Source organism: Taeniopygia guttata, chromosome 2 (assembly GCF_048771995.1).
Source record: "Taeniopygia guttata chromosome 2, bTaeGut7.mat, whole genome shotgun sequence".
Taxonomy (NCBI): Eukaryota; Metazoa; Chordata; class Aves; order Passeriformes; family Estrildidae; genus Taeniopygia; species Taeniopygia guttata.
Genome location: NC_133026.1, coordinates 103560343 through 103579157, shown reverse-complemented (window position 1 = coordinate 103579157; position 18815 = coordinate 103560343). Strand labels below are relative to the sequence as shown.

General features: G+C 35.5%; 1 protein-coding gene across 1 annotated transcript in view; it reads left to right on the top strand.

Annotated features, from left to right (window-relative positions):
• SMCHD1 (structural maintenance of chromosomes flexible hinge domain containing 1) overlaps positions 1-18815 on the top strand; it is a 69830-nt gene that overhangs the window by 18799 nt on the left and 32216 nt on the right. The window contains exons 8-22 of the mRNA XM_030266056.4: positions 2275-2441; positions 4628-4721; positions 4973-5183; positions 5998-6115; positions 6194-6377; positions 6871-7068; positions 7152-7265; positions 7715-7821; positions 7908-7990; positions 8143-8256; positions 10503-10580; positions 10655-10774; positions 16157-16301; positions 16524-16620; positions 18010-18082. Coding sequence (XP_030121916.2) covers positions 2275-2441; positions 4628-4721; positions 4973-5183; positions 5998-6115; positions 6194-6377; positions 6871-7068; positions 7152-7265; positions 7715-7821; positions 7908-7990; positions 8143-8256; positions 10503-10580; positions 10655-10774; positions 16157-16301; positions 16524-16620; positions 18010-18082 — 1903 coding nt within the window. The remainder of the gene's footprint in view (positions 1-2274; positions 2442-4627; positions 4722-4972; positions 5184-5997; positions 6116-6193; positions 6378-6870; positions 7069-7151; positions 7266-7714; positions 7822-7907; positions 7991-8142; positions 8257-10502; positions 10581-10654; positions 10775-16156; positions 16302-16523; positions 16621-18009; positions 18083-18815) is intronic.

The window sequence follows — 18815 nt, the reverse complement described above, 5'->3', positions numbered from 1 at the left end:
TGTTCTAAAGATTTAGCTGAGGGTGCAGATGGGAGGAAAAGTGGGTGGTGTGTATGACAAGGTAGCCATACCTTGAGCCCATATCTGGTGGGTTCTATCAGTGTTCTTGGTGTTTCATATGGATGAGAGAGGAACAGTAGGTAAATAAGGTTTTTATCATGCCAATTCTGGGTCTGTGAGTTGCAACAAAAAATGAGTTGCCAGAGTTTTGTTTCTATTCTCTCTATAATATCAGACTCAAGAAATAGAAATTGAAAATAAAAGCAGACAAAATGTGCTTTATTGTAAAGGGTAGAAATGCTTTTCCTCCCTGCTTGATATTAAAGAGAAAGGTTGGATGATATAAAGTAGAAGACAAACTGGCAGGCATAAGTTGGAGGAAAGTAGCTGAATGAGATGCATAGATACTACTAAAGAGTTCAAGAAGGTGGTGCAATCAACTGTTTGAAAAGTTGCTTGTAATAATATAAAACCAAAGTTAAATTGATGCTGTTAAAAATGTGAGTTCTATTTAGAGTTAAAAGATAACTTCTAACTATCCAAGATGGAGGAGATGCTGTGAAAAGTAATAGAGGTGAAATGTGAAGATAACAGAGGTTCCCCTAAAAGATTCCTGAAACTCAGGTTTAGGAATTTTTTTGCAAATCATTGAAATACCTAGGCCAATTAATTATATAGGTGTGAAATAAAATGTGTGAATTCATCTCACTAATGACTCGAAAAATGGTCTGCACTGCACATACGTAATCAGTAATACTGAGAATACTGTGGCAGAAGTAGAAGTTGTAAGTGGGTTATTAGTGTGAGAAGAATAATTGAGCCTTTGAGCCATTCAATATGTGAAGGAAGTTACTTTTGCAAAGAAATCAAGATGTTTTTAATATGAAACAAAAGAGACTTTAGAACAAGGCCATAGCACTGAAGAGAAGTGGCATTAATGGTATCCCTGCTGGTCATCTTTCCTTGATGGATAATAGGTACCTGTCTCCACTGCAGTCACTTCTCTGGACCATTTAAAATTGCAAAGAAGTAAATAGTAATTTTCCAGTTGAGATAGATGCTAGGAATGAAGGGGAAGGTGTTATTGTAGTTTGTCATCTGTGGTCGGAAGGCAAACAAATAATTTGGGAGTGGTCTTTTGAAGGCTTTTTCAGTCTGTAAATTTCTTCCATGCTGTACAAAGTGGCACTTGTTCAGCATCAGTGTGCAGCATCTAGCTTTTTCAGATCACGTGGAAATGAGGACCAAGCAGCTCTGCCTTTTCTTTATTGTTACTAATCCTATCGCTAGCATAGAATAGTCCAGGCTATGCTGTGGGCAGGAAAAAGAGATGTGGTCTTCTTTGATGAAAAGTCTCAAAAATGTCTTAATTATCCTCTTAGGATAAGGATAGGAGAGCTCTTTGATTCCCTGGGGAAAGTAAGTCTTGCTAGAACACCCTAGATTAACTACTTCACCTAACTATGGTTAGGTAGAACATGTCTCCTTTCTTGCCTTATTCATGTGGGGTTTGTCTGCTTTCCTGCAAAATAAGGCATGTAGCTGCATTTACTACAACATATCTTCGCAGTTGTAGCAATTGTTTGCATTCACTAGAAAGATCTTAATCTTTGTTTTAAACATAGTTTTTTCCCTGGATGTACCAAATGTAAGGATTACTCACTGGTCAAGTGTGAAGCATGACATCAACTACTGTGTCTCTCTGCTCTTTAGAAAACTGTCAAAAGAGCAAAGTGCATCCATTCAGGAAAAGACAATTACTAGCTTCTGGAATTGGGCATCTCTCTTTCTGTTAGACTACTTCACATTTCATCTTGAATTGAGGATTCAGCTTTTTTTCTTTTACAGCAAAATTGTTTCTTCCGCTTGAGTTTCTGCTATAGAAAACAGCCTATCCCTTTAAAAGCCAATAATTTTATTGGCTTTGTCTTCTTAAAGAGGACTTAACGTCTTGCACACTAAATGCTTCCACTTGATGGATGAGAACATGGATATCACACAGTATTACATTCAACATGATTAAATGCATTTCTAGGCTGCACACTATACGTGCTGTGATGAAAGTGGGTTGAAAATTAACTGGATTAATGATATCACATTCTCAGCTTGTTGACTTTAATTTGAAAACTTTTATTTTAAGCTTTAATCCTTTGTGATAATTAGCATCATGTATTCTGTATTACTTTTCTGTTATGTTTTTAATATCTTTCAAGTTGATGGGAGTTCAGAAATTCAGTTTACATCCCTGCTCTTATTATTTTACTCTTTTTGTAGCCATCTGATTCTACTCACATCACAAGTGATGATGAAAGATTTCTTCATAATCTAATATTAGAAGAAAGGGATAAAGAGAGTTTCACAGCAGTTGTCATTACAGGTGTACAACCAGATCACATGCAGTACTTGAAAAACTACTTCCATCTTTGGACAAGGCAGCTGGCGTAAGTTGGTGATTTAAAAGTGGGCTACTAACAAAGTCAAATAATTATGAATTGCTTCCTTTTTGTACTTTGACATTGGCCTTATTCCTGTTAAGGACTTTGATACTACAGTTAGCCTCCCTATCTAACCAATTTTACAGTAACGAACATGACTGAATGGGGCATCCCCAACCAAAGATGTGACTTGATGATTGGTATATAATTATCCACTGTAATTTTTAGTAGCCTATTCAATTTAATGGTGTATTACTAATGTAAGAAGTTGTTTATCTAATTATTAATAACTTCATCAGTTACTTTGCTCACAGCTGTGCTCCTAACCTTGGTACCTAGCTTTGTATTTACAGTTTAGGGGATCTTTTGGTTGGTTGAATTTTTTAAACAACAATAAAAGAAAGTCCTGCTGCTTCATCCCAGTTTAAGAGGGAGAAGGATATATGACACGACCTGCTCTGTACTGTAATAATGTCATCAGTGGGCCCACAGAGCCTGGAGATACCGTTGAATAGTTTGGGCTTACCTGTTAAAATGATGGATCCATCTGTGAATATAAACTGAAATGCAAAGTCATAGACCAATTTTTGAAATCTGGCAAGGTATAGAACTTTGTTTTCAAACTATGATTTTATTTTTTGTGGTACCTATAATCTGATAATAATAGATGTACTTAAAAAGAGGGTTAATATAAGAATTAGGTAGTACCTTACTATGTGAAATATTATTCAGTGTTGCACATAAAAACTTGTTGCTGAAACCATTTTTAACCTCATGAAAATATAGGGTATATCTACCTGCAGAGAATAATTTAGATCCCTCATTAGATTCCAGGTGCTCATCAAGTGAACATTCACATTTAAGTATGTTTTAGTTCTTTCCAACCATCTCTTGAAGTGAAAGAGCTGCCTCTGAGATGGAACCCAGGTGCAATTATTCAGATATATGCCCTGTAGCTGTTACAGTAAGATGTTTAGCTAAACTCATGTAGCCTTCCAGTGCTACACAGTCCTGCTTCACTGTTTCAGCTGTGAAATGGCCCTTTTCCGCCTCGAACACCTCCCCATTCCCTTCTGCCATGCCTTTTGCCACACGTGTATGATACCAGATTCATTCTTCTTTAATGTGCTGCAGCAGAGCCTTCATTATTTTGGATGCTTTAAAGTGGAGATGAACTTCTAAAATAACAATGTCTTAAGGCCAGGAGACTGCCTTTTAAAATCTGGAAGAAATACACACAAAATACTAAGCAATTTGGACATACCATAAAATCCTGAGCAATAAGACCCAGGAGGAGCTTTTTTCTGGGAAGCAAGATTTCTCTTTGGGGAACATTTAGTGCAATGAAGGTCAAAAGCAAAGCAGCTATAAACTTGCAGGTGCATTTGACTTTAGTCATGCATTCAGTCCTCTTGACTAGTACAATCTCATTTTTCCCCTAACCATCCCCCAGAAGTTTAAAGATTCAGTCTTTGAAGTTGCAAGAACTAGCTAGTTCGCTGAGAAGTTGAAGTAAATGGAGGTAAGTTCCTCAGTTTTCTCAAACTGCATATCTCTGTGAAATTATTTAATCTGTTTGACCACGTGGATTATTTCAATTTCCGTAAATGAGGAAAAATGCCAATTAGAAAGCAATGTTTACAACTGAAAAAATATTTCTATTATGCAGATCACATCCATGACTCCTACCTATATTCAAATTTGTGAAAATAATGTAAAGATAGTGGTTGTTTGTTACATATTTCTATTACTATTAGATATTGATATAAAACTGGTATCAGGGACAAAGTGTGGATAGATTTGTGGCTCTAGTTCTTTCTGATTTCCAGAGTGCAGAACAATTTACAGTAGTTTTTTTAGTTTGCCCTTTGATGTAAAGGATCTGTAGCCAAACAACTGTGGTTTTTTCACTTACTCATTTTTTTCAAATTTATTTCCAATTATTTTACCCAAAAATTAGTTCTAATGTGATTGTGCGTGACAGAGATGAGAGGAATGAAAAGGAGGCACTCCCTTTAGTAAATCTTTTGTACCAGATATATGTTGTCAAAGAGTTGATCTATAACAGTGCAACAAACCAGTTATATTTTAATAAAAAATACAAGCTTATTTTGATTTTTTTTTAGAAATTATAATGTGCAATTTTTAAATTTCACTTACTGGTTTGGTTTTTTTTCTGAAATGTATTTCAGACATATCTATCACTATTATATCCATGGACCAAAAGGAAATGAAACTAAAGCTGTAACAAAAGAAATAAGCCCTTTCAACAACATCGATATTGAGGTAAGAGATTTTATACATGTTAGTCAAAAGTCCTCTTTGATGGCACCTTATTTTATATCGTGCCTGTTTCTCTGTAATCATGCATTTTTAAATACAACACGCAAGATGTGTATGTAGTTTAATTTTTTTAAATAATTCTGTTCAGCATTGCAGTGTAGGAACTAATTCCTTTGCTAACAGTAAATTGTCAAAGTGCTTATTACTGTAGTCTTATGCTCTAAGGAAAATCAACGTGTCTTCCTTTTTTCCAGGTTTCAATGTTTGAAAAGGGAAAAGTACCAAAGATTGTCAATCTGAGGGAGATCAAAGATGACATGCAGACATTGTATATAAACACTGCAGCAGATAGTTTTGAGTTCAAGGCACATGTTGAAGAAGAAGGTATAGTTGAAGGCATCATCCGATACCATCCCTTCCTTTATGATAAAGAAACATACCCTGATGATCCATGTTTTCCGTCAAGTAAGTGAAATGTTTTGCTGCTTGTCAGTCCTATCATAGACGGTCCTACTACTCTAAATATTTTAATGAAATAAAAACCACAAGAACTTTAAGTTGAAATGCAAATTATTACCTGATTTAGGTTGTGACAGAACAGAAAGGTTCTCATTCTTTTGGATGAACAGATCTTGTGAATTGGTTGTTGTCGTAGCTCATTCCTGTAAACTTGATCTTTGGCATAACACCATCTGATTTCAAATTACAAACTCTAATGGAATGTACTCCAGTTAAACTTCGCACTTTCTTGACTACATCTTTGCTCCAACAAAGTAATAAAATATGAGCAGTTAGATTCAAGATAATCTAGTATTGAAGTAGTGCAAAGGACAACATGTAGTTTGAAATCTTTAGTTTAAAATTTGTTTTACTCAGTTGTGCATTTTCAAATGCTAGGGGTTTTAAAATACTTTGTGCCTGTTTTTTTTTTTGACAAGACAAATCTTGAGTTAATTGGGACAAGATTTCATGGTATTAGAAGAACATCAGTTGAAACTAAGGAAAAAGTAACACTCAAATTTTAAATTTTTGAATTTGGTAATATTTAACTTCCATTTAGAATTTTTCTTTACCTTCCTTAGTTTTTCTGCTTGGTATTTCTAAAACAGGAAAAAAATGTAATATTGTAATGAGCTTGATATAATGTGCATTGCTAATGTGCTGAATGTAATAACAATAGTACATCATTAAGATTGCCATGGGTTTTGATATTATATTAGTTTTTTAAGGAAATATGTTCAAGGAGACTATCTTTCTTTTTTTTTTTTTTTTAATCAAGGATTAAATGATGATGATGACGATGACTGTTTTTTAGTAGAAAAAGGTGCCAGAGGAAAAAGGCCTATTTTTGAATGTTTTTGGAATGGAAGGTTAATACCATACACAACTGTGGAAGAGTAAGTGGTTTGTACAGTCTCTTTCTATAATGTAAACCTCTCTATAAAAAAGGATTGTAATGACTTTCTCCTTTTAAGTTTTGACTGGTGTACTCCTCCAAAGAAGAGAGGATTGGCACCAATTGAATGCTACAACAGAATTTCTGGTGCATTGTTTACCAATGATAAGTTCCAGGTCAGCACAAACAAACTCACTTTCATGGATCTGGAGCTGAAGCTAAAGGATAAGAATACTCTGTTCACAAGAATCTTCAATGGGCAGGTAATTACTGCATTCTGTTAAGTGTTTCTTCTTGGTGAAGTTCAGTGCATGTAATACAGTTATTTTTCATGTCTCTCTGGTTTAGTGAGTAGTAAAGCTGAATCTTTAAATTTGCAAACTTAAGACTCAGTATTTTTCCTTTTATTTTCTTGAACAGTTACTTTATTTAGTTGTTATATGACAGTTTTTATGCCAAGACCCTCTTCCTAAAGGAATATGGCTGCTGGGGGAGGCACTTTTTTTTGACTTGAAGGGTAGCTTTCTTAGAATTCTTTAAGGTTTTCAAACTAAAGAATCTTTTTTTCCCTTTGTGTCATTGTTTCTGTGTTTCTTTTCCTTTTCTGTTTTGTGGTTTTTTTTGTGTGTGTCTTTTTGGCTTTTGGTTTGACTACAGTGTCTCTGTACTCTTAAAATTGTTTGGACTTCTGATGTGGTCAGATTCAAATTTTATAATAGATTGTTAATACATACTTGTTTTGTAATCTCTTTATAGGAGCAGCGAATGAAAATTGACAGAGAATTTGCTCTGTGGCTCAAAGACTGTCATGAAAAATATGACAAACAGATAAAATTCACAGTCTTTAAAGGAATAACTGTACGTACTGATGTATCATCCAAAAGAATGCAGAGCCCTTGGACAATATATGCTGCAATAGAGTGGGATGGAAAAACATACAAAACTGGACAGCTGGTAAGTTAGTTGAACCCTATAAAAGGCAGATACTATGCGTTTGATGCAGGGGTAATGTATTAATTGATATCTTCCGCTTATAGGTGAAAACTACTAAGACTCATCCAATATTCTATGGAAGCATTGAGAAATTTTACTTGTATGGGGACCATGATGGGGATATATTTGCCACTGGGGGAGAGGTTCAAATTGCTTTGGTAAGAAGAAATACAGAAAGGATTCACACAGCTAGTATGGATATTAAATCTTTAAACATTAATCCCTTGTCTGACCTGATTAGATTATTTTAAATAACAGTAAATACCTTTAATGTAATTTTTGACAATCAGCAGTCTAGAAATACTCAACTTCAGCTTTAATGTGAATATATTAAAAATATCATTCATTATGAACAGTCTGATTTATTAAGACTTGCATATGAAATAAAGTATCACAGTTGGCATCAATAGTAAATTGTGCATCCATTTGTAACCCTTGTGATTTCAGCAAATTTTGAAACAATGTCTTGTAGTTTCACTAGGTAGTATTTGTTAGCATGTTGCATTATGTCTGTATTGATTTGTCTAGTCCCTTCATTGGGAGGTCTTTCTCATCTGACATATTGTAAAGTCTGGCCATTTTTAACTGCACCAAATTTTTATTTCAGGAACCGCAGGCATTGTATGGTGAAGTGAAAATTATTCCAATCTCAAAACTTGACAGAACAGTGTCTGACAAAGTCGTTAAAAAATACATAGAGGATGAAATGGCAAGGTAAGCACTAGGTAATAATTACATAATTGTACATAAGCCTTTATTTTTACTTACTGAAAAATTGTTCACCTTTGTTTTTGTATTAGACTTCCTGACAAATTATCAGTAACATGGCCCGAAGGAGATGAGTTGTTACCAAATGAAACAAGATTTGCTGGTACACCAATAGGTATATTTTTTTCTTGCAAATACCAAAATGTTAAATGCCACTTTAAAAATACATCGTGCACCCTTGTTAAAAAGACAAGCATACTGAAATCTCTGATCACTTTTAATCCACAATGTATTTTAAAAGTCTGTAATTTTTCATTTTAAATTCAGGAGCATTAAGAATAGAAATTTTAAATAAAAAAGGAGAAGCAATGCAAAAACTTCCAGGTACAAGCCACGGAGGTTCAAAGAAACTTCTTGTTGAACTCAAGGTTATTTTGCATTGTGAGTATTTCATTATATTTAATTGTATCTTCATTATTTTTTAAGTGCATAATGAAAAACAAGGTATTTCATTGTATAATATATGTACCTATCTAAAATACATACTAGAATTTGATAAATGGATGTGGTAGTTAGACAATACTCCATTAGTGCATGTAGCATTTCAAAGCCAGTTTTTATGAAATGGCAATTGCCTCAGTACCATACGTGTAATGTCTTAATGCTGTATTTTGATTACATCTTCTGTCACAAGTAAGGAGGGCCTATCAATTCCAGCCTGTCTACTTAACATGCATAAGAACATGGGTAAAATGGATAACGTTTCTGTAATTAGCGTAGAAATTTACATGAGCTGCATAAAAGTAGGGATCAGAACTTGCTTAGTATCTAACATAAATTCACTTCAGAATTTTTAAAAAAATCAAGTTTCTTTTGATTTACTGTTTGTGGTTTCCATTTTGTGGGTGCTTCACTTGATGTTCTCACATTGCATTGTTAATAATTGCATTCTGTCCAAGGCAGCTGTCCAAATCACTCAAGTTTTGTTTTGAACACAGAATTAGAATACTAAATTCTCTGAAAACTCCAATTCTGCACATGTCAAATGTATTTGAAACTTGTAGAAACCTAAAATCTTTTTTTTGCATACACCATAGGAAAATCCAATTCCTTTATCTGTTAGGAGTTGTAAAAATAGCTTTCTGAGCACTGAGGTTATTGTAGTGATACATGTCAAGCAAACCAAATGGAAGTATCTTAGCTACAGTTTAGTGTATGTGTCACGAAGCTTCGCGTTGTATTTTAATGGCACTTGTTTGTGGGAGCTGGCTTCTGTGCATGACCATTGTCCAGCATAGTGTGCTGGGGCATTAAGAGGTTGGAATTGAACAAAAGCTGTTCATTTAATATAGATTATCAAATTGTCTCCTATCGGCATGTGTGACAAACCAGTGTTTTGCAAGTTTAATAAGGTATGGCATCCTGATGTCAGGAAGTATGGACTTGAGAGAGACCTGGTGTTTCTATTGTTCTGTTTTGTCAGGTATTGTTCTGTTTTTTCAGTAATCCTAGGATCATTGAAAAGTCTTATCTGCTGACCCATTAATTGATGGAAATTTGTACTTTGAATTGTTTCTACTGCTTTCCTGTGTTAGCTTTTTCCTCTATTCAGCTGAAGAATCAGTAGTGTAATCCTCATATTCTTCACCGGAACAATGAATAAGTCCTATGAGTGATGATTTGGGCATGGCACACCTGGGAAAATTCAAATCCCTGATTGTGTAAATGAGAGAAATGCGGTTACACCCATAGAGAAGCCAAGAGCAAATACAATGTACAAAAAGTTTCTCTTCTCTTTTGAAGAGTGGAATACTTGGTGGACTATACTGTGGGCTACCAAGAGACCTGAGCTATGAGAAACCTGATCTGTTACTGGGGTCTCTTATTGTACAAGCTTGGACTCAAAATTAGTGTTTGAATTAGGGTAAGGGAATGATAAAGTCTCATTGACAGCTCTTTATCTTACGTATACCATTTGGTGCAAGAACAGGGTCTTGGAACAGTTTTGCTTAGCTATAAAGCAATTTGTATTTCTACTGCATTTCTTTTTATTCTGTGTAGTCTTACTGCAGTCACATTCTATATTCTGAAGTGTGTTTTGGGGGAAAATAAAAAAGTATTAATGCCCCTTGACACTTCCAACAATAAATCTTACTTCTGTATTTATCTTAGGTTATAGAAGCAGTCAATAAAACTGCCTCAGAGTTTCAGTATGTTCTATTTTTGTATGTGTCTTAATTCTGCAGAGGTTTATAAAGACAGATAAAACAATTTGGAACAAAATTTTCTTTTTTTTTCAGTTATATTTTCTGTCAACTGCACATTTTTATCATTGCTCCCATTTAAGCAATTTTGCTGCAGTCATTTGTCAGTTTGATCCATTGCCAGCATGCAGTGAGGAGTGCTCATACTTACAGGGAACATACAACCAAAGAGCTAATAAAATTCAGCTTTACAAACCTGCTACTTTCAGTGCAATGTGCCCGAGGCTAGTAAGTTTTAATTAAAATGGTATTAGACAGGGAACTCATTTGTTTAGCTGTGATCAATGTGTTTAGATGTAAAGCTGAATTGATGTTAGATCCAGAAGTGATAGTAATACTTAATAATAAGTGATACTAATTCTTGAAAATGTTAAGAATTATGGTGTAAAATTTAAATACATGAGCTAAGTGTTTGTTTTGCAGCACCTACTGAGAATAAAGAAATAATTTCCCATATCAGTCAGCATGGAGGCAAGTGGCCATACTGGTTTAAAAAAATGGGTAAGTTGCATATTCAGTATCTTCTATTTATTTATTTTTTTTTTCTTTCTAATTGTACTTTTATATCTGTTTAGAAAATCTTCAGAAGCTTGGTAACTACTCATTGAAACTGCAAGTAGTGTTGAATGAAAGTAATGCAGACACTTATGCAGGAAGGCCTCTGCCATCTAAAGTATTTAAATTTACTATTATAGGTAAGAATTCCCATCTTTTTTCCTACTTTTAGTGTTTCTATTTGATTCATAGTATATCAAAATTTGTCATGTCCTAGTTGAGATGTGATTTTCAGCACTGAAAAGTAGCATTTGCATGTCAAATTTAAAGCATTTCCAGGAAAAAAATGGTTTTTTGTAATAGGTTTTGATTTCACATGTAATGTGTTGGCTCTGTGGTAGGCAGTTTTACATAAAAAATAAAGTTTTGATGGAATATAAAGTTCCTTGATGTGAACTTTCCCAAATGTACTTAAAAAATAAACTTCATTAGACTCACACTTTTTCCTCATGCCATTGGCATAAATTTTTCTTCATAAAAATAGTATTCATTAGGCTAACTTTCATGCATAAACCACAGAAATGCATTAAAAAATAGGTTATACATTTAAAATAAACATACGGAGATGGAAGTCTTTTTTAAAAATAATTAATTAAGGAAGAATCCTATGCAAAACTAAATTCTCATTTGATTGTAATGGATATGTCTCTTTACTGCAATGCTTGCTAGAATACTCATTTCAGAAAGGGTCAAAGTGAAAGGAGAGGTGGTGGGGTAGCCTGGAAGTGTTTAGACTTTCTGGAACTTGATGATGGTGACAATTAATGTTTAGTGTTTGTGGCTAAGAGAGTGGGGAAGGCCAACAAGGCAGGTATTGTGGTGGAGTGGGAGTCTGTTACAGACCACCCAGCTAGGATGCAGAGGCAGATTAAATACATAAACAGCTGGGAGAGTTGTCACAATCACTAATCCTTGTTCCTGTGAGGGACTTCATCTTACCAGGTGTCTACTGGAAATATAACACACCAGAGAAGAAATGGTCTAGGAGGTTCTTAGTGTGTTGAAGAGAACTTGCTGAGCTGACACAACTGGTGAGGAGGCCAGCTAGGGAGGGAGCTCCATCTCCTTTTTGACTTTCTCTTTGTGAACAGAAAAGGACTGGTGGGTGGTTGGAGGCTGTCTTGAGCACGTCGATCACAAAATGAATGTTTACAGTATTCACTTTTCTTGAAGTTAGGAGAAGAGTTAGCAGAACTGTCATCTTGGACTTCCAGAGGGCAGAATTTGGCCTGTTTAGGTGAGTGGTTGACGGAGTCCCTTGGGAGGTAGTTCTGAAGGGCAGAGCAATCCAGAAAGGCTAGAAGAAGAGCAAAAAGGAAGTTCACAGCCTGAACTTCAGGAGAAGACTCTGGCCTCTTCAAAGATCTGCCTCTTAGAGCTCTCTAGAAAGAGGCCCTGGACAGACTGGAGGACCAAGCAAGTTTGTTAGTATTCACAGGTGACCTCCAAGCTCAAATCTGGTTCATCATGAATAAATAGGAAGTCAGACAAAAATTCCTGGAGGCTTGCATGGATGAACAAGGAGCTACTGGCAAAACTCAACACGAAGTATACAGAAGGTGGAAATTCCTCCCAAGTAACCAGGAAGGAATACGGAGACATTTTCCAAGCATGCAGGGATGGCATTAGGAAATCCAAACTCCAATTGGAATTGAAAATGGAATCACTAGCAAGTGATATCAAAGTCAAGAAGATAGACTTCTTTAAATACATAGGTGACAAAAGGATGGCTGAAATAAACATGGGCCGACTGTTGAATGAAACAGGGAACACAGGATGTGGAAAAGGCTGTGATACTAAAATCATCTGCCTTATTATTTAGTAGTAAGGCATACCTCAGGAATCCCAGACCCCAAAGACAGGTGGAAGGTCTGGGACAAGGAAGATACACCCTTGGTGGAAGATACATCCTGGATGATCAGGCCAGGGCATACCTAAGCAAACTGGTGATACCTAAGTCCATGGGCCATGATGGGATGCACTCATGAGCCAGAGTGAGCTGGCTGATATCCTTATGAGACCACTCACACTAATTGAATAATCATGGCTATTGAGAAAACTGCCTGATGCTTTGAGGAAAGCATCACTCCCATCTACAGAAAGCAGGCAGAGGACACACAGAGCTACAAGCCAGTTAACTTCATCTCAGTTTGTGGGAAGGTGATGGAGCAGCTAATCCTGAAAATCATTTCCAGGTATGTGAAGGACAAGACCATCAGGAGTAGTTAGCATGGATTCGCCTTCTATGAGGAAAGGACTAGCTTAGTAGATGTTGTCTATGTAGACTGCAGCAGTGTTCTCATCAGTAAGATCCCATAAGATCATCACAGAGGAGCTCGTGAAGTTTGGACTGGATGAATAGAGTGAGGTGAATTAATGAACAGTGAACCCAGAGAGTGGTGATCTGTGGCTGTAAGTCTAGTTGGAAGGCAGCAAGTAGGGGTTACCCCAGGGGTCAATACAGGGTTTGATCCTGCTCAGTGTTTTCATTAATGATCTGGACAACAAGACAGAATGTACCTTTAGCAAGTTTTCCTGATAACACAAAACTGGGAAAAATGGCTGATGCGCCTGAGAATTTGCCACCATCCAGAGCGACCTCAACAGGTTGCAGAAATCGGCTGTCAGGAATCTTAGGAAATTCAACATGAAGGGCAAAGTCCTGCACCTGCAGAAGGACAACCCCCACCTGCCACCTAGGTATCTGGAAAGCAGCAGAAAAGGACCTGGAAGTCCTGGTAGGCAGCAGGTGGACACAAACCAGCAATGTGCCCTCACAGAAACAAGCAGCAGCAACCTTTTGAGCTGCATTAGAAGCAGGTCAAGGGAGATGAACCGTTCTCTCCACTCAGAATTTGTGAGGCTAGCTGGCCAGAACTGGACACACTACATTACAACATAGACATGGATATACTGGAGAGAGTCCAGCACAGGCCCCTGAAGATGATGAAGGGACTGGATGGTGCTGAGGCAGTGAAACAATATTCCCAGAGAAGTTGTAGTAGCCCCATCCCTGGAAGCGTTCAAGGCCAAGTAGTATGGGACTCTGAGCAACCTTGTCTAGTGGGAGGTGTCCCTATCCACAGCAGGGGGGGTTGGAACTGGATGATGTTTAAGGTCCTTTCCAACTCAAACCATTCTATGATTCCATGATCTCTTACCTGAAAAAAGTCTGGGGGAACAGTGACTGCTCTTCCTGGAGATGACTCATGGGGGTCTTACCAATGTGTATAAACAGCTGAAGGGAGTTTAAAGATGGTGGAGCCAGGCTTTTTCCAGTGGTGCTCAGTGACAGGACTAGAGCCAATGGGCACACACTGAAACAAAGGAGGTTCTCTCCAAACATCAGGAAACAGGGATTTTTCACTATGAAGGTGACGTAGTGCTGGCACAAGTTGCCCAAGAAATTGTGGGGTTTCCTTTATTGGTGATACCAAAAGTAGTCTAAACACGTTCCTGGGCAACTGACTCTAGGTGGTCCCACTTGAGCCAGGGGCATTGGATAAGATGACCTCCCAGAAAAACCCTTCTGACCTCAACCGTTCTGTGAACTTTATCTACAAGGGAGGCAGGATGAGGGAAAGAAAAAAAAAGCTAATTTCTTTGCATTTAATATTAAAATGGTTATTTTTGTCACAATTTTGGGAGGTACAGCTGATATGTTTTCAGAAGATCAAAGGGAAAAAAATCAATGTTTTCTATTTCTTCTGCAAAAGAGAGGCTTTGAATGCAAATTCTTGAGGCAGAAAATACTTCTTTGTATGTAGCATATTCTTCTAAAAGTTTCTACTTAATAGCAGAGTAGAAAGAGGTATTCTTGTATGACAGTAAAGGAAAAAAAATGTTTGGCATTACTTAAAAAGAGTAATTATTTAAACATATGTCTGAAAAAATGCCATGGAAGGCTCAAGATATTTCTGTGAATATCTTCAGAAGATATTTCTGAAGATATTTCTGCAAGTAAAGAAGGGTAAAATAGAATTGCTCTCTGAACAAAAATGAACCTTGCCTCCTCTTCTATCTCTTTATCAAAGTGAAAGAGAATCTTATTATTTTCCAATAATAGTGTGGCTTCCCCCATTATGGCAGCATTCAATTAAAGATTCCTTCAGCTATAACAACTGAAATGAGCAAATCTCAATGGAAAGGAATAAAAATTTGAAAAAACTATTTAGCTAATAGTGTGGTACTTTTAACACATGGGATACTAGAATCAACTTTAGCTATTGCTGCTTTTTTATTTATTTAGAAGATAATTCAACATTTTTAACATTGTCAGTTTTAAAAGGTAGATATTTCAAGTCTTTATTATTCCAATTGTGTTTTGTATTTTCTCAGAGGCAGCCATAAAGCTTCACATTTGTTATTCCAAAATATTAACACTTGTGTTACCATTTATGATGTAGATTCTAAAAAGACAGAAAAGAAGAGTCTAAACTGAAAAAGCATTTTTGGCTGAGAAACAAATTATTCTATTTTTCTAACAGAAGGTTGTTGTTGAGTGTTTATAGTTGTTCTTGATAATCTAAAAAAATCACTATAAATGCTGGTTGAAACTGAGCTTCCTAAGTCAATCTACAAGGTTTGTGGTTTTAGTTTAGACATGTTCTTTTGGCAGTTACTGACTTTAATATTGCACAAGTTATTCTACTGTTACTTTCTCAAATAAAATAATATTTTCTCAAATAAAATAAATTTTACAGTTTTATCATTCACTTACAAGGATAAATAAAGTTGTAGACACTGTTACACTTTCTCTTGTTATAACCAGTAACTAATTTTAGCCAATACAAAGTATCTGTTGTCTCTTGTGCAAAGGGAACTCCCTGATAATGGACACCCCTAGGTTTTAAAAATAGTTGTTAATTTGAGTTCAAAATTGTTTGGTAGGATATTAATTTGCCACATAGCTCAACATCTGTTGCTTCTTTTTTAAAAGGTCACTTTGGTCAAGACATTTTGTTTCCATAAAATAGGATTCTTGATATACATGCTCCAGTTGATAGATGCTCCACTTATTACCACTGTTTGGTCTTGTTTGTTAGTGCCTAATTGGAGGCAGTATAGCAGGGCCAGGTTTCACAGGAAAGATACACTCTCATTTCTTTTTCTAATACTCATCATTATATATCTTTATCTCTCAAATTTGAGGCAGTTGTAGAGCAAAAATGTTATGTTGCATGAAAGATGTATTTTACCAGAATTAAAGCAATTAAATATTTAGGAAAAACTGTCCACACAGAACTTTTTCACTTTCAGGTGCTGTATTGGTGTTTTGAATTCTTTGGGAATTTTGACTGTCCTGTTATGTTTCTTATACTGTAGTCTCCCCCTGTTACATTTTAACTATTTTTTTTATGTTAGTGTAAGTTAGAAAAAAGGAACGTAAGTGTAACTTTGGTTATAACAGTATTCTGAACAGCCCGTTTACTTTGCATCTGAAGGCTTAATTGCAATCTAAATCAAGAAAAACCCAAGGAGCACACATAATTCTTTCTAAAAATGTTATTCTTTTCTCTTAGAGGGCAAACCAGAGAAATTTTTGGTGGGTCTCTTGGAGCTTCCTTTTCGAATTGGAGTACCTTTTAGTATTCCTTTGGAATTGCAGGATGAATTTGGTCATGCCACACACTTGACAAATCGCATTAGACCAATTCTGGAAGCTAGGTAATTCAGCCATCCTTTTTTTTTTTTTTGCCCTTTCTTTATGTGACAATAATATAATAATACTTTAGGGTTTATCTGAATGATATGCTGTGAATTTCTTACATAAATTAACTGACATTTTAACTTTTATTTTCATAAGAATGTCTGAAAGTGTCTCATATATTAAAATACTGTGTTTGTTTTTAAACTTGATTCCCTTGTGTTTTCTATATATTTTTCTAGTGGATTAACACTGAAGCATGACGACATACCTGTGGCAGCAAAGTGTGTCATTAAGGGTGTTACTGCTAAAGGCTGTGTAAATAGTTGCCAGGGCAAGGTAGGCTAACAAATTTAAACTTGAAGTAATATACTAAAAAAAAAAAGACCCAGAGAAAATAATTTTTGTGTGAAATGAATTGTCACATAGTTTTAGCTTAAGTTTGAACTGGTGCTGAGATAAGTTAAGCCAAATCATCCTAGTGACTTTTGCACTGAAGGATGATAGAGAGGTAAAGAAGATTAAATCTTCCATTCTTAGTTCAAATGATTAGTAGTAAAAGCCAATATGCAGGGTGTCTGCTCAAGCTTCTTTAATTATTTCCACATTCTTGTTGCACTTACAGTTATGCTTATCCACTTACACATTTATGTTATCCAAATCCAACCTGTTACTGAGGGATTCTCAACACCTTGTCAAGCTTCTACTTTACTGTAAAACCCAAAATGTACATTCCATGCTAAAAAGATTTTTTTTCATAAAACAAGTCTTAATGCTTTTGATAAATACAGATTTAAGTATTTTTTTAATTATTTATAATTTATTTAGAAGGCATATTTACACAGTATTTTAGCCAGGTCCCTATCCTTTCATTAGAATCATAGTCTATCATAATAAAGACGAAGCTAGGAGATGAGGTACCCCATTTTACTGTTGATATTGCTGCTTAGAAAATATCAAATAATGTTGCTGGTGGAAAGATGTATAAAGCAGAGAAAGAACATATACCTGCTTATTGAAAGTTAAAGGGTGTTCAGTGTAGTAAATTTGGTAGGCAAAGTTCAGAATTTAAGGTGAAGGGCAAGAACAATGACATAAAATGGAGTGGATTATGGGAAATAAAGTGTATAGGAGCAAGTGTGCCAGACTTTAGAAAGAGATAAATTTGGTGAGGGGCAAGACCAAGAATCATTTAGGGAACTTGCAAAACAGAAATAATATCGTACCATAATAATTAAAAAAATTATTCTCATTGCTATTTTTCATTATCTGATTTTAATGTGAAAATTGGTTTTAGTGATGCAGTTTACAGCAGTTATTTTTCTTACATCCTTAATGAAAGATGAGATGGACAGTGATAGTGGTGCCTTGCTAAGGAATAACTGACACAGAAATTGGACACCCTTATTTTAAAACTTTTATTTGAACTGTTATATTTTTCCTCATTAAAATAGCCTCTAAGCAGGAAATGAGACTTTTCATTTCATAGTTGCATTTCATAGTTTCAGAATCGTGTAGTTTAACATACAAGCCCTGAATTGAACATCTCTGGTTATAATAACATGGAAAAGACAGGTTTCAGTACAGGGGGAAATCTTTATTTTTTGTAGCACTGCAAGACAATTTCTAGGGACTTCTGAAATTAACGTATATACAAATTGACATGATTATGTGAAACTAAAATATAGTTTTATTTAAGTTTAATAATTAAAATATTATTTTCATTAGAACTTTAATCTGAAGATTACGCTTCCTGGTTTGAAAGAAGATACACAAGTCATTAAAATAAGATTGCAGCCTGGTAAGTATCCTTAAAATATTTAGTGAAATTCTGTTAAATTTTATTCTGGCACTATTAATGAAAGGTTCTCCCAAGAAAGTAAAATATTTAGTGAAGCATAAAAAAGGATCCAGGTGATGACTAGAAAGGAAGTAAAGCCAAGAGCATGTCATTCTTGGCAGGAGTATCATTGTACTCACAGCCCAATCTTATTTACTATTCTAGGGGCTGGAATATTGGTCTGCTTATTTGAGACGTATTTTGGTCTTTTAATTACTTTAAATCTTTTTCTAATCTAGTGCCACTGAACAAATGAATTTCTTATCTTCTTGTTTTTCTTTAGCATTAAAACTTTTAACCTTTCCTAATCTGCATTGACCTGTTCTCCCTGCAGAAAACCTCTTATGAATGAATAAGTTGTCATTCAGTTTCTTAACTGAGCAAAGGGGGATGCTTTTGCAATTGAATTGTGTCTGAAATTTTAATGTTATGTGAGTTTATCATTGCAAGACAGGAACATAGAGGTCTGTAAGGACACTGCCCTTACCAGAATTTTATGTTTTGTGGATGTCTTGATTCAGACGATTCCCTTACATGAGACCTGTTATCCCTTTTTACCTGGGGTTTTCTGGATTTGGGATATAAAATATAGTATGAAAGCTAAGTTTTGGCCTCCCAGATTACCAAAGTTCAGGCTTGCCCACCTCATTTTGCAGAGATATTGTCTTCTACTAAGTAAGACAGTTTAGTCCAT